This window comes from Oncorhynchus kisutch, linkage group LG9, assembly GCF_002021735.2.
Source record: "Oncorhynchus kisutch isolate 150728-3 linkage group LG9, Okis_V2, whole genome shotgun sequence".
Taxonomy (NCBI): Eukaryota; Metazoa; Chordata; class Actinopteri; order Salmoniformes; family Salmonidae; genus Oncorhynchus; species Oncorhynchus kisutch.
In genome coordinates, this window is record NC_034182.2 from 25,565,840 (window position 1) to 25,579,346 (window position 13,507).

The following is a 13,507-nucleotide window of genomic DNA, read 5'->3' on the forward strand; positions in this document are numbered from 1 at the left end:
GTATGTGTGTGTGGTGTGTGGTTATGTGGTTGTGTGTGTGTGTGGTTATGTGTTTGTGTGTGTGTGTGGTTATGTGTGTGTGTGGTTATGTGTGTGTGTGTGTGTGGTTATGTGTGTGTGTGTGTGTGTGTGGTTATGTGTGTGTGTGTGTGGTTATGTGGTTGTGTGTGTGGTTATGTGGTATGTTGTTGTGTGTGTGTGTTATGTGGTTGTGTGTGTGTGTGTGGTTATGTGTGGTGTGTGTGTGGTTATGTGGTTATGTGTGTGTGTGTGTGTGTGTTTATGTGGTTGCGTGTGTGTGTGGTTATGTGGTTGTGTGTTTGTGTGTGGTTATGTGTTGTGTGGTGTGGTGGTTATGTGTTTGTGTGTGTTGGTTATGTGGTTTATGTGTGTGTGTGTGTGTGTGTTATGTGGTGCGTGTGTGTTGTGTTATTATTGGTGGTTGTGTGTATTGTGATGTTGGTTATGTTGGTTGTGTGTGGGTGTGTGGTAGTGTTGTGTGTGTGGTTATGTGGTTGGTGTGTGGTGTGGTTATGTGGTTTTGTGTGTGGTGGTATGTTTGTGTGGATGTGTGTGGTTATGTGTTTGTGCTGTGTGTGTGGTTATGTGTGTGTGTGTGTGTGTGTGGTTATTGTGTGGGTGTGTGTGGGTTATGTGGTGTGTGGTGTGGTTATGTGTGTGTGTGTTGTGTGTGTGTTATGTTTTGTGGTGTGTGGTGGTTATTTGCTGTTTGGGTATTGTGTGTGTGTGTCGTGGTTATGTGGTTTGTGTGTGTGTGGTTATGTGTGTGTGTGAATGACAGTAGGGAAGGTCATGTTGATGAGGTTGAAGCGGCCTCTGCAGGCGGCCTGAGATGTGAGTCCTCCCCCCCACCGGGTGGACCACATAGAACGCCAGCAGGAACATTCCTGTACACACACACACACACACACACCTCACACACACACACACACACACACACACACACACACACACACACACACACCACACACACACACCACACACACACACACACACACACACAACACACACACACACACCACACACACCACACACACACACGGGTTAAAACAGCCCATCAGCACAAACAAATTCACCACAGGCAGTCTGCATAGACTGTATGAACATGTGCAGCACACACATAAACCGAAAGATTAATTCAACACAAACACAACTGTCCGAAAAACAAAATACCTAAAATATATACCCTAAGGAGAGGGAACTAAGTTCTTAGTAATAACGAGTCGTCCCCCCCCCGACACACGTACCCCCCACCCCTCTCATCTCACCTTGACACACTTGAGGGTCTGTTTCTGCCGGTCGTACCAGAAGCCGTAGTCGATCCAGAGGCGGAGCAGCTCCAGGGGAGGCTGGGAGCCAAAGTCGTCATTGGCCGGCATGTTCAGGTCGTCCAGGAAGGCCAGCATGCGCTTACCGCCCACAGGCACATATACACCTTTAGTCCTCTTCTCCACACGACTCTCAATGATGGCCTGTACGTTGTTGACGTGGTCTGAACAGGTGGAGACAGAGGGGAGGGGGGGGACTGGTTAGATGGGGAGACAGAGGAGGACTGTGGTGTGTGTGTGTGTGTGTGTGTGAGAGAGTGAGAGAGAGAGAAAGAAAGCGATAGAGAGAGGGGCTGGTCGGGTGTGTGTGAGAGAAAGCGATAGAGAGAGGGGCCAGTCGGGTGTGTGAGAGAGAGAGCGATAGAGAGAGGGGCCAGTCGGGTGTGTGAGAGAGAGAGTGATAGAGAGAGGGGCTGGTCGGTGTGTGTGAGAAAGCGATAGAGAGAGGGGCCCGGTCGGGTGTATGTGAGAGAAAGCGATAGAGAGAGGGGCCGGTCGGGTGTGTGTGAGAGAAAGCGATAGAGAGAGGGGCCGGTCGGGTGTGTGTGAGAAAGCGATAGAGAGAGGGGCCGGTCGGGTGTGTGTGAGAAAGCGATAGAGAGAGGGGCCGGTCGGGTGTATGTGAGAGAAAGCGATAGAGAGAGGGGCCAGTCGGGTGTGTGAGAGAGAGAGCGATAGAGAGAGGGGCCGGTCGGGTGTGTGTGAGAAAGCGATAGAGAGAGGGGCCAGTCGGGTATATGTGAGAGAAAGCGATAGAGAGAGGGGCCGGTCGGGTGTGTGTGAGAAAGCGATAGAGAGAGGGGCCGGTCGGGTGTATGTGAGAGAAAGCGATAGAGAGAGGGGCCGGTCGGGTATATGTGAGAGAAAGCGATAGAGAGAAGGGCCAGTCGGGTGTGTGAGAGAGAGAGCGATAGAGAGAGGGGCTGGTCGGATGTGTGTGAGAAAGCGATAGAGACAGGGGCCGGTCGGGTGTGTATGAGAGAGAGCGATAGAGAGAGGGGCCGGTCGGGTTGTGTGAGAGAGAGCGATAGAGAGAGGGGCCGGTCGGGTGTGTATGAGAGAAAGCGATAGAGAGAGGGGCCGGTCGGGTGTGTGTGAGAGAAAGCGGATAGAGAGAGGGGCCGGTCGGGTGTATGTGAGAGAAAGCGATAGAGAGAGGGGCCGGTCGGGTGTATGTGAGAGAAAGCGATAGAGAGAGGGGCCAGTCGCGTGTGTGAGAGAGAGAGCGATAGAGAGAGGGGCCGGTCGGGTGTGTGTGAGAAAGCGATAGAGAGAGGGGCCGGTTGGGTGTATGTGAGAGAAAGCGATAGAGAGAGGGGCCAGTCGTGTGTGTGAGAGAGAGAGCGATAGAGAGAGGGGTCGGTCGGGTGTGTGTGAGAGAGAGCGATAGAGAGAGGGGCCGGTCGGGTGTGTGTGAGAGAGAGCGATAGAGAGAGGGGCCGGTCGGGTGTGTATGAGAGAGAGCGATAGAGAGAGGGGCCGGTCGGGTGTGTGTGAGAAAGCGATAGAGAGAGGGGCCGGTCGGGTGTGTGTGAGAGAGAGCGATAGAGAGAGGGGCCAGTCGCGTGTGTGAGAGAGAGAGCGATAGAGAGAGGGGCCGGTCGGGTGTGTGTGAGAAAGCGATAGAGAGAGGGGCCGGTCGGGTGTGTGTGAGAGAGAGCGATAGAGAGAGGGGCCGGTCGGGTGTGTGTGAGAGAGAGCGATAGAGAGAGGGGCCGGTCGGGTGTGTGGTGAGAGAGAGCGATAGAGAGAGGGGCCGGTCGGGTGTGTATGAGAGAGAGCAATAGAGAGAGGGGGTGAGGGGGGATAAAGAGTACAAGGGATAAGGTAGCTACAGGAAGAGAAGTATTAGCCAGAGTAAAAGAGGTTTACATTAGTGAAAAGGGAACAGCAGAAGACTGACTGAGCCAGAGAGGGGTTCACAGAGTGAACAGTAGAAGACTGACAGAGCCAGAGAGGGGTTCACAGAGTGAACAGTAGAAGACTGACCGAGCCAGAGAGGGGTTCACAGAGTGAACAGTAGAAGACTGACCGAGCCAGAGAGGGGTTCACAGAGTGAACAGTAGAAGACTGACTGAGCCAGAGAGGGGTTCACAGAGTGAACAGTAGAAGACTGACCGAGCCAGAGAGGGGTTCACAGAGTGAACAGTAGAAGACTGACCGAGCCAGAGAGGGGTTCACAGAGTGAACAGTAGAAGACTGACCGAGCCAGAGAGGGGTTCACAGAGTGAACAGTAGAAGACTGACTGAGCCAGAGAGGGGTTCACAGAGTGAACAGCAGAAGACTGACTGAGCCAGAGAGGGGTTCACAGAGTGAACAGCAGAAGACTGACTGAGCCAGAGAGGGGTTCACAGAGTGAACAGCAGAAGACTGACTGAGCCAGAGAGGGGTTCACAGAGTGAACAGCAGAAGACTGACTGAGCCAGAGAGGGGTTCACAGAGTGAACAGCAGAAAGACTGACTGAGCCAGAGAGGGGTTCACAGAGTGAACAGCAGAAGACTGACTGAGCCAGAGAGGGGTTCACAGAGTGAACAGTAGAAGACTGACTGAGCCAGAGAGGGGTTCACAGAGTGAACAGCAGAAGACTGACTGAGCCAGAGAGGGGTTCACAGAGTGAACAGCAGAAGACTGACTGAGCCAGAGAGGGGTTCACAGAGTGAAACAGCAGAAGACTGACTGAGCCAGAGAGGGGTTCACAGAGTGAACAGCAGAAGACTGACTGAGCCAGAGAGGGTTCACAGAGTGAACAGCAGAAGACTGACTGAGCCAGAGAGGGGTTCACAGAGTGAACAGTAGAAGACTGACTGAGCCAGAGAGGGGGTTGACAAGGTGAACAGCAGAAGACTGACTGAGCCAGAGAGGGGTTCACAGAGTGAACAGCAGAAGACTGACTGAGCCAGAGAGGGGTTCACAGAGTGAACAGTAGAAGACTGACTGAGCCAGAGAGGGGTTCACAGAGTGAACAGTAGAAGACTGACCGAGCCAGAGAGGGGTTCACAGAGTGAACAGTAGAAGACTGACCGAGCCAGAGAGGGGTTCACAGAGTGAACAGTAGAAGACTGACTGAGCCAGAGAGGGGTTCACAGAGTGAACAGTAGAAGACTGACCGAGCCAGAGAGGGGTTCACAGAGTGAACAGTAGAAGACTGACTGAGCCAGAGAGGGGTTCACAGAGTGAACAGCAGAAGACTGACTGAGCCAGAGAGGGGTTCACAGAGTGAACAGCAGAAGACTGACTGAGCCAGAGAGGGGTTCACAGAGTGAACAGCAGAAGACTGACTGAGCCAGAGAGGGGTTCACAGAGTGAACAGCAGAAGACTGACTGAGCCAGAGAGGGGTTCACAGAGTGAACAGCAGAAGACTGACTGAGCCAGAGAGGGGTTCACAGAGTGAACAGTAGAAGACTGACTGAGCCAGAGAGGGGTTCACAGAGTGAACAGTAGAAGACTGACTGAGCCAGAGAGGGGTTCACAGAGTGAACAGCAGAAGACTGACTGAGCCAGAGAGGGGTTCACAGAGTGAACAGCAGAAGACTGACTGAGCCAGAGAGGGGTTCACAGAGTGAACAGCAGAAGACTGACTGAGCCAGAGAGGGGTGAACAGAGTGAACAGCAGAAGACTGACTGAGCCAGAGAGGGGTTCACAGAGTGAACAGCAGAAGACTGACTGAGCCAGAGAGGGATTCACAGAGTGAACAGTAGAAGACTGACTGAGCCAGAGAGGGGTTGACAAGGTGAACAGCAGAAGACTGACTGAGCCAGAGAGGGGTTCACAGAGTGAACAGCAGAAGACTGACTGAGCCAGAGAGGGGTTCACAGAGTGAACAGTAGAAGACTGACTGAGCCAGAGAGGGGTTCACAGAGTGAACAGTAGAAGACTGACTGAGCCAGAGAGGGGTTCACAGAGTGAACAGCAGAAGACTGACTGAGCCAGAGAGGGGTTCACAGAGTGAACAGTAGAAGACTGACTGAGCCAGAGAGGGGTTCACAGAGTGAACAGTAGAAGACTGACCGAGCCAGAGAGGGGTTCACAGAGTGAACAGTAGAAGACTGACTGAGCCAGAGAGGGGTTCACAGAGTGAACAGTAGATGGATGGATCGACGGACACAGAGTTGATGGTCTCTCTCTCCAACTTTACCGACAAACCCCCCCCCCCCCTCCCCAAGTTATCCAGGTGATGTTAATGATAATGGTTGGATGTGATGGATAATGATAATGGTGGTGCTGCTTTTATGAGGACTTCCATCACACAACCTCCTGTAATGTAATGAGTGTTCGTGTGTGTGGTGTGTGTGTGTGTGTGTGTGTGTGTGTGTGTGTGTGTGTGTGTGTGTGTGTGTGTGCATCAGGGTTGGTGGGCGGTGGGCCGTGCAGCCCGACGTACGTGACTCAGCTAATTTCGGCGCCTTGCGAGTGAGTGAGAGCCGTGTACTCTGAAATGGTAGGAACCTGAGCTGAAGTGAAGGCTGTTCAACCCGGTGTAGCAAACCAACACACACACACACACACACACCTGCACTCACTTTAATCATAGTTTATTACCCCCTACTCTGCCTCTGGAAGCTGTGGCGGCTGGTCCAAAGTATTTTTAGCTGGGGATTATGGCTTTACAATATCTAAGCCTCACATGAACAGTCTAATGTAGGATCTACAGTGGAATCTTAATAATAGACATGAAACATTTTGTTTGGCATAAATAGTGTAACATGTCCCGTTATATAGAACTTAGACTGTGGTTGGAGGAAGCTGAGAGGTTGGTGGAAGGTTGTGCTGGTTTGGTGGAAGGTTACATGAAGGTTGGCAGGGCGGTTACTGTGAAGTTACTGATCTGTCACAGCTAGGTGGTTTGAGGATTGATGGAAGGTTCCAGGAAGGTTGTTTCGAGGTTTGTCGGTCCTGTCTCACCTGCGAGGACATGTTGACAGTGAGGACCGCCCACTTGGAGGAGTCCAGTCCCTGCAGAACACTCTGTGCCACCGAGGTCTTCCCCGTGCCCACCGGACCCGTCATCAACACCGGGTACTGCCCCGTCACCAGAGCACGCACCAGGAAGTTGTAACGCACCGTGTCCACCGTGGGGAACCATGATCTTGTAGAACGGAGCACTGGGGGAGGGAGAGAGGGAAGGATGGGAAGGAAAGAGATGAACGGAGGTTGGGTAAGGTGACAAGATGGATGGATGATATTGAGAGAAGAGATAGAGAGGACAGATAAACAACAGAATAAAATCAAACACACCGCACACACACACACACACACGGACACGAACACACACACATACTCACTTGGCGGGGTAGCGCCAGCCCTTGAGCAGCTTGTCCTCAAAGGAGGCCCAGGTCTTGTTCTTCGTGTCCACATAGTACTCATAGATGGTGTCCTGGAAGGGACAAATGGAAAAACAAGACATCAGTGACACAGTTCAACATCTGTGCATAAATACAGTCAATATACTGTATGGTAATATAAACCTAGAAATGGATTTCAAACATGTGTTTGAAATGTGCATAAAATACTGTACTACAAAAACATAAATGATTGAGAGAAAGATTTGTTTTCATTGTGACAGGCACTGTGTGTGTGTGTGTGTGTGTGTGTGTGTGTGTGTGTGTGTGTGTGTGTGTGTGTGTGTGTGTGTGTGTGTGTGTGTGTGTGTGTGTGTGTGTGTGTGTATGTGAGCACTCGTGCATGTGTGTGTCTTCATGCCCCCACCTTATTGGGGAAGGTACCCTCCATCTCCCTGAGGAAGTTGTCGATCGTCTTACGACCGCCCTCGTCAACCGAGGCACAGATGGACCAGATGAGACTGAAGATGAACCACAACTCAACCATACGACCGTAGTGGTCAGAGTCAGAGGGGTTCACCTGGGTGGAGAGACAGGGAGGGAGAGAGAGAGAGACAGGGGGGGAATAGACAGAGAGAGAGAGAGACAGGGAGGGAGAGAGAGAGAGAGAGAGACAGGGGGGAATAGACAGAGAGAGAGAGAGAGACAGGGAGGGAGAGAGAGAGAGACAGGGGGGGAATAGACATAGAGAGAGAGAGACAGGGAGGGAGAGAGAGAGAGACAGGGGGGGAATAGACAGAGAGAGAGAGAGACAGGGAGGGAGAGAGAGAGAGAGACAGGGGGGAATAGACAGAGAGAGAGAGAGAGAGTATTTATTGAACCATACAAGGAATACACATACTCAACAAAATGTTGGGCTGTTTGGTTGACCAACTCCTGGGTTGCAGGTGTTGGGTCATTCAGTTGTGTTGTCCCCTTCAAAACTGCAAGGTCATTGATGCTGGGTGCTGGGTCATTGATGCTGGGTTATTGGTGCTGGGTGCTGGGTGCTGGGTTATTGATGCTGGGTTATTGGTGCTGGGAGCTAGGTCATTGATGCTGGGTCATTGATGCTGGGTGCTGGGTTATTGATGCTGGGTTATTGATGCTGGGAGCTGGGTCATTGATGCTGGGTGCTGGGTCATTGATGCTGGGTTATTGATGCTGGGTGCTGGGTTATTGATGCTGGGTGCTGGGTCAGTGATGCTGGGTGCTGGGTTATTGGTGCTGGATAATTGATGCTGGGTACTGGGTTATTGATGCTGGGTGCTGGGTCATTGATGCTGGGTGCTGGGTCAGTGATGCTGGGTGCTGGGTCAGTGATGCTGGGTGCTGGGTCAGTGATGCTGGGTTATTGATGCTGGGTTATTGAGATATGACCCAGCGGCAGTGCTTGACTTGGGCAGGAGCTCAGTACAGGCACCTCAAATGTTCTCCTGCTTGAGCTCCTCATAGAATATTAGCTCAAAAGTACTGTGGAGCTCAGGCAGCTAAATATAAATAGTACTGGCACCTATTTGGCTTCCGGGTTAAGTGGGCATTGTGTCAAGAAGCAGTGCGGCTTCTTGCCTGGGTCGTGTTGCGGATGACGCACGGCTCTCGACCTTCGCCTCTCCTGAGTCCGCACGGGAGTTGTAGCGATGGGACAAGACCGTAACTACCAATTCGATACCATGAAATTGGGGTAAATAAAAAATGTACAATAAAAGAATAACTGCACCTCAGATTGCAGCCCAAATAAATGCTTCACACAGTTCAAGTATCAGACACATCTCAACATCAACTGTTCAGAGGAGACCGTCTGAATCAGGCCTTCATGGTCAGCTGTAAATAAACCACTACTAAAGGACACCAATGAGAAGAAGAGACTTGCTTGGCCCAAAAAAACATGAGCAATGGACATTAGACCGGTGAAAATCTGTCCTTTGGTCTGATGAGTCCACATTTGAGATGTTTGGTTTCAACCGCCGTGTCTTTGGTAGACGCAGAGGAAGTGAACGGATCTCTGCATGCGTGGTTCCCACCGTGAAGCATGGAGGAGGAGGTGTGATGGTGTGGGGGTGCTTTGCTGGTGACACTGTTTGTGATTTATTTAGAAATCAAGGCACACTTAACCAGCATGGCTACCACAGCATTCTGCAGCGATTCGTCTTCACATCTGGTCTGCCCTTAGTGAGACTATGATTTGTTTTTCAACAGGACAATGACCCAACACACCTCCAGGCTGTGTAAGGACTATCTGACCAAAAAGGAGAGTGATGGAGTGCTGCATCAGATGACCTGGCCTCCCCAATCCCCGACCTCAACCAAATTGAGATGGTTTGTGTAACGATGTGCGCTGAGAGTCGGGAAGCATGTTCATGGAGTGAGTATTTTAATAAATAAACGTAACATAATACAAAACAAGAAACACGAACAGCACACAGACATGACACAGAAACAGGAACAATACGCCTCGGGAAGGAACCAAAGGGAGTGACATAAACAGTTGAAGTTTAAATACACCATAGCCAAATACATTTAAACTCTTGTTATTCACAATTTCTGACAATTAACCCTTGTAAAAATCCCCTGTCTTAGGTCAGTTATGATTACCACATTATTTTAAGAATGTGAAATGTCAGAATAATAATTGAGAGAATGATTTAATTTATTTAAGCTTTTATTTCTTTCATCACAATCCCAGTGGGTCAGAAGATTACATGCACTCAATTAGTATTTGGTAGGATTGGTCATTTTGTCCCATTCCTCCTGACAGAGCTGGTGTATTTGAGTCAGGTTTGTAGGCCTCCTTGCTTGCACATGCTTTTTCAGTTCTGCCCACAAGTGTTCTATAGGATTGAGGTCAGGGCTTTGTGATGGTCACTCCAATACCTTGACTTTGTTGTCCTTAAGCCATTTTGCCACAACTTTGGAAGTATGCTTGGGGTCATTGTCCATTTGAAAGAGCCATTTGCGACCAAGCTTTAACTTAACTGATGTCTTGAGATGTTGCTTCAATATATTAACATAATTTTCCTTCACATGATGCCATCTATTTTGTGAGGTGCAACAGTCCCTCCTGCAGCAAAGCATCCCCACAACATGATGCTGCCACGGTGCTTCACGGGTAGGATGGTGTTCTTCGGCTTGCAAGCATCCCCTTTTTCCTCCAAACATAACGATGGTCATTATGGCCAAACAGTTCTATTTTTGTTTCATCAGACCAGAGGACATTTCTCCAAAAAGTACAATCTTTGTCCCCATGTGCAGTTGCACACCGTAGTCTGGCTTTTTCATGGAGCAGTGGCATCTTCCTTGTTGAGCGGCCTTTCAGGTTATGTCGATATAGGACTCGTTTTACTATTGATACTTTCATACCTGTTTCCTCCAGCATCTTCACAAGGTCCTTTGCTGTTCTGTTTGTTCTGGGATTGATTTGCACTTTTCGCACCAAAATACATTCATCTCTAGGAGACAAAACGCATCTCCTTCCTGAGCTGTATGACGGCTGCGTGGTCCCATGGTGTTTATACTTGCATACTATTGTTGCATACTATTGTACAGATGAGTGTGGTACCTTCAGGTGTTGTAAATTGTTCCCAAGGAGGAACCAGACTTGTGGAGGTCTACAATTTTTTTTCTGAGGTTTTGGCTGATTAGATTTTTTTGTCTTGAGATTTTCCCATGATTTCAAGCAAAGAGGCACTGAGTTTGAAGATAGGCCTTGAAATACATCCACAGGTACACCTCCAATTGACTCAAATGATGTCAATTAGCCTATCAGAAGCTTCTAAAGCCATGACATCATTTTCTGGAATTTTCCAAGCTGTTTAAAGGCACAGTCAACTTAGTGTATGTAAACGTCTGACCCATTGGAATTATATAACTGAAATAATCTGTCTGTAAACAATTGTTGGAAAAATTACTTGTGTCAGGCACAAAGTAGATGTCCTAACCGACTTGCCAACACTATAGTTTGTTAACAAGAAATTTGTGGAGTGGTTGAAAAACGAGTTTTAATGACTCCAACCTAAGTGTATGTAAACTTCCGACTTCAACTGTATAGGGCAGGTAGTCAAGGAGGTAATAGAGCCCAGGTGAGTCTAATGGAAGGAAGGAGCTCAGGAAGGAGCTCAGGAAGGAGCACCTGCGACCTACAGTGCAGGTGCTCGTAACAATGGTGACAGGTGTGCGCCATAACGATCAGCCTGGTGACCTAGAGGCCGGACAGGGAGCACATGTGACAGTACCCCCTCCCCGACACGCGGCTCCAGTCGCAGGACGTCGACCAAAATGACGATCCCGGGGATCAGGAGCGGACCGGTCACCTCTGCTGAGGTGCGGGAAACCTGTCACCTACAGCGCTGGAGAGAGAGCATACTTGATGGTACCACCTCCCCGGCACGTTCGGGCTCCAGCCGCAGGACACCAATCAAAGGGACGATCCCGGGGATCCGGAGCGGACCGGTCTCCTCCACTGAGGCGCAGAAACCTGAACCAGCTAAGGCGTGAGAGCCTGGATGAGTCGGCTGAGACCTCCCCAGTTGCCTCGGTCGAGTCAAAATATCCGAGGGTGTGTTCTGTCCAATACTTACCCAGCGCTGGGTACTAAATAACCTAAATTGGGTTGTTTTTAACCCAGCATTTGTTTTGCGTGTACAGTGCTTCAATGAGGCATTGAGATAAACAGTTAGTTTCACATGTCAACTTAAGGGAGAGAAATTTGTCAGTATTAATTAATAGTTAGTGTTGCCAGACTGTTTCTGTTGGTTGCCATGGTACATACCCCGTTGTCGGGTGTGGCCAGTGAGTCGTAGAGGCGGCAGAGGGAGGAGACTCCATTGAGATCGGTGATGGCCACCAGCTCCTTACAGCTGCGCCTCCTGAACGCTATGGTCTTCTCTGTGTACCTATCAAACAACCGCTTCAGGTAGTCCACTTCAACCTGCAGGGAGATGGAGGGAGGCAGAGAGAGGGGGTAGGGGGGAGAGGGGAAGAGAAGGGAAAGAAGGGGGAGAGGGAGGGGGGAGAGAGGGAGGGGGAGGGGGAGAAGGGAAGAGAAGAGAAAGAAGGAGGGGAGGGAGGGAGGGGGGAGAGAGGGAGGGGGAGGGAGAAGGGAAGAGAAGAGAAAGAAGGGGGAGAGGGAGGGGGGAGAGAGGGAGGGGGAGAGGGGAAGAGAAGAGAAAGAAGGGGGAGAGGGAGAGAGGGAGGGGGAGAGGGGAAGAGAAGAGAAGGAAGGGGGGAGAGTGCAAGCAAAAGAGGCAAAAAGGGGAGAGAGGGAAGGAGAGGAGAGACAGAAGGAAAGGAGGGAGGGAGAGGGGTGAGGGGGGAGACCGACGGGGGCAAGGAAGAGAGAGAGAGAGGAGAGAGGAAAGAGAATATAAAGGGTTAATAATCAGGGCACCTTCATAGAGTAGGTTAAACCTGTGGTGCAGCTAGCCTGTTACCTTCTGTCGTTTGTCCATCCAGGACTGGACGTAGGGCTTCCAGCCCAGGTCTGAGCAGTCGTTGTAGACCATCCCACAGCGAGAAACCGTGGCTGGGGAAGCCTGGGACAGGTCCTCACACTCAAACAACAGAGACACCTACGCACACAATACAAAATAAGATGATACTATATACTGTAGATAAGAACTTTCAGATGGCAGTTACTGTACTATTTGTAGTATATCATTTTGAATGCAGACGTGTCTGTGTGTGTGTGTGTGTGTGTGCGCATGTGGGCACTTGCATGTCACCTGTTCTGGCATGGAGATTCTCTCTCCGTTGATGAGAGTGAGAACCTTGTTGTCGTCCATGACAGAGTTCATGCTCTCGATCCACAGAGTGTCCACCGGGCCGTCAAAAATGATCCACTTCTCATCAGGCTTCTCATCTGGGCCCAGGGGCAGTGGGAAGGAGGGAGGGGGACAAGGTTAAGAGTGGGGCAGACACACACGCATGCACGTACGTAGACATACACACGCAAATCACAACACAAACTGTGTCATCTTCAATCTCATAGACTTGATTATTTTTACCCCCTCGGGCCTCGCCCCTAGTCACTTCCCCAAGGGGAAATCTCTGTCGAAACCGGAATGCAGTTTGATTGCCATCTTAAGTGGAGGTCCAATTCAGAAACGTTGCCCCCCTCGGCTCTCGATTTAACTCGAGGGAGTGAATGAAGAACTTTGATCACTTTTGGGGTTAATATGACCCACCATTCAATGCAAACTGTAGTACACGTCTCAAACTCTGGTGGCCGCGAAGTGTCAAATTCAATCAATACGGCTGCATTTTTGGCATGTCAGACAAAATTATGAAGATTGCTTGCTAAAAAAAAAAGAATACATATATAGACAACATTGACTTTAGCGTTGGCAAAATGGCTTAGTCTCGTAGTGAGGAGCTTATAAAACATAGCTCGATTCCTAAACATATTTTTGGGGAATTCTGAAATGTATTGGAATGAATGCCTAAACTAGCTATCGAGCTATAGGTTACTGTAGCTAGCTACCTGACAGGAGTGCCAGATAGCTACGTTAGCTGGCTAGGTACATTCATAGCATTAGGTTGGCTGTTTTTAAGATCAACTAGATTTCCACCGAGGACGTTGCCTCTCCGATCATCACTCTCCCTCGCTTGGACAAGAGACATTTAAGGTACACTCGGACGTGACGATGTAAGACGGCATTCAAGGGCTGAGGGTTTAGGGCTGAGGGCTGTCTACTTTTGAGTTTGAAAACGCAGCCCCCTTTATCTACTCTGCAATATGCCACTCATTCACCAAACCACTGTACGCAACCATCTGGTTCAACACTCTTGATATGGGAGACAGAGAGAGAGACACACAGCAGCCCCACTTAACCACAATC

General features: G+C 50.0%; 1 protein-coding gene across 1 annotated transcript in view; it reads right to left on the minus strand.

Moving 5' to 3' along the window:
* The window catches only part of dnah2 (dynein, axonemal, heavy chain 2), a 249,711-nt gene that overhangs the window by 66,190 nt on the left and 170,014 nt on the right, over nucleotides 1-13,507 (minus strand). The window contains 10 exon segments of the mRNA XM_031831350.1: nucleotides 801-848; nucleotides 1,224-1,513; nucleotides 3,239-3,290; nucleotides 6,256-6,429; nucleotides 6,431-6,455; nucleotides 6,636-6,727; nucleotides 7,060-7,212; nucleotides 11,440-11,598; nucleotides 12,101-12,238; nucleotides 12,392-12,528. Of these exon segments, the coding sequence (XP_031687210.1) occupies nucleotides 801-848; nucleotides 1,224-1,513; nucleotides 3,239-3,290; nucleotides 6,256-6,429; nucleotides 6,431-6,455; nucleotides 6,636-6,727; nucleotides 7,060-7,212; nucleotides 11,440-11,598; nucleotides 12,101-12,238; nucleotides 12,392-12,528 (1,268 nt within the window).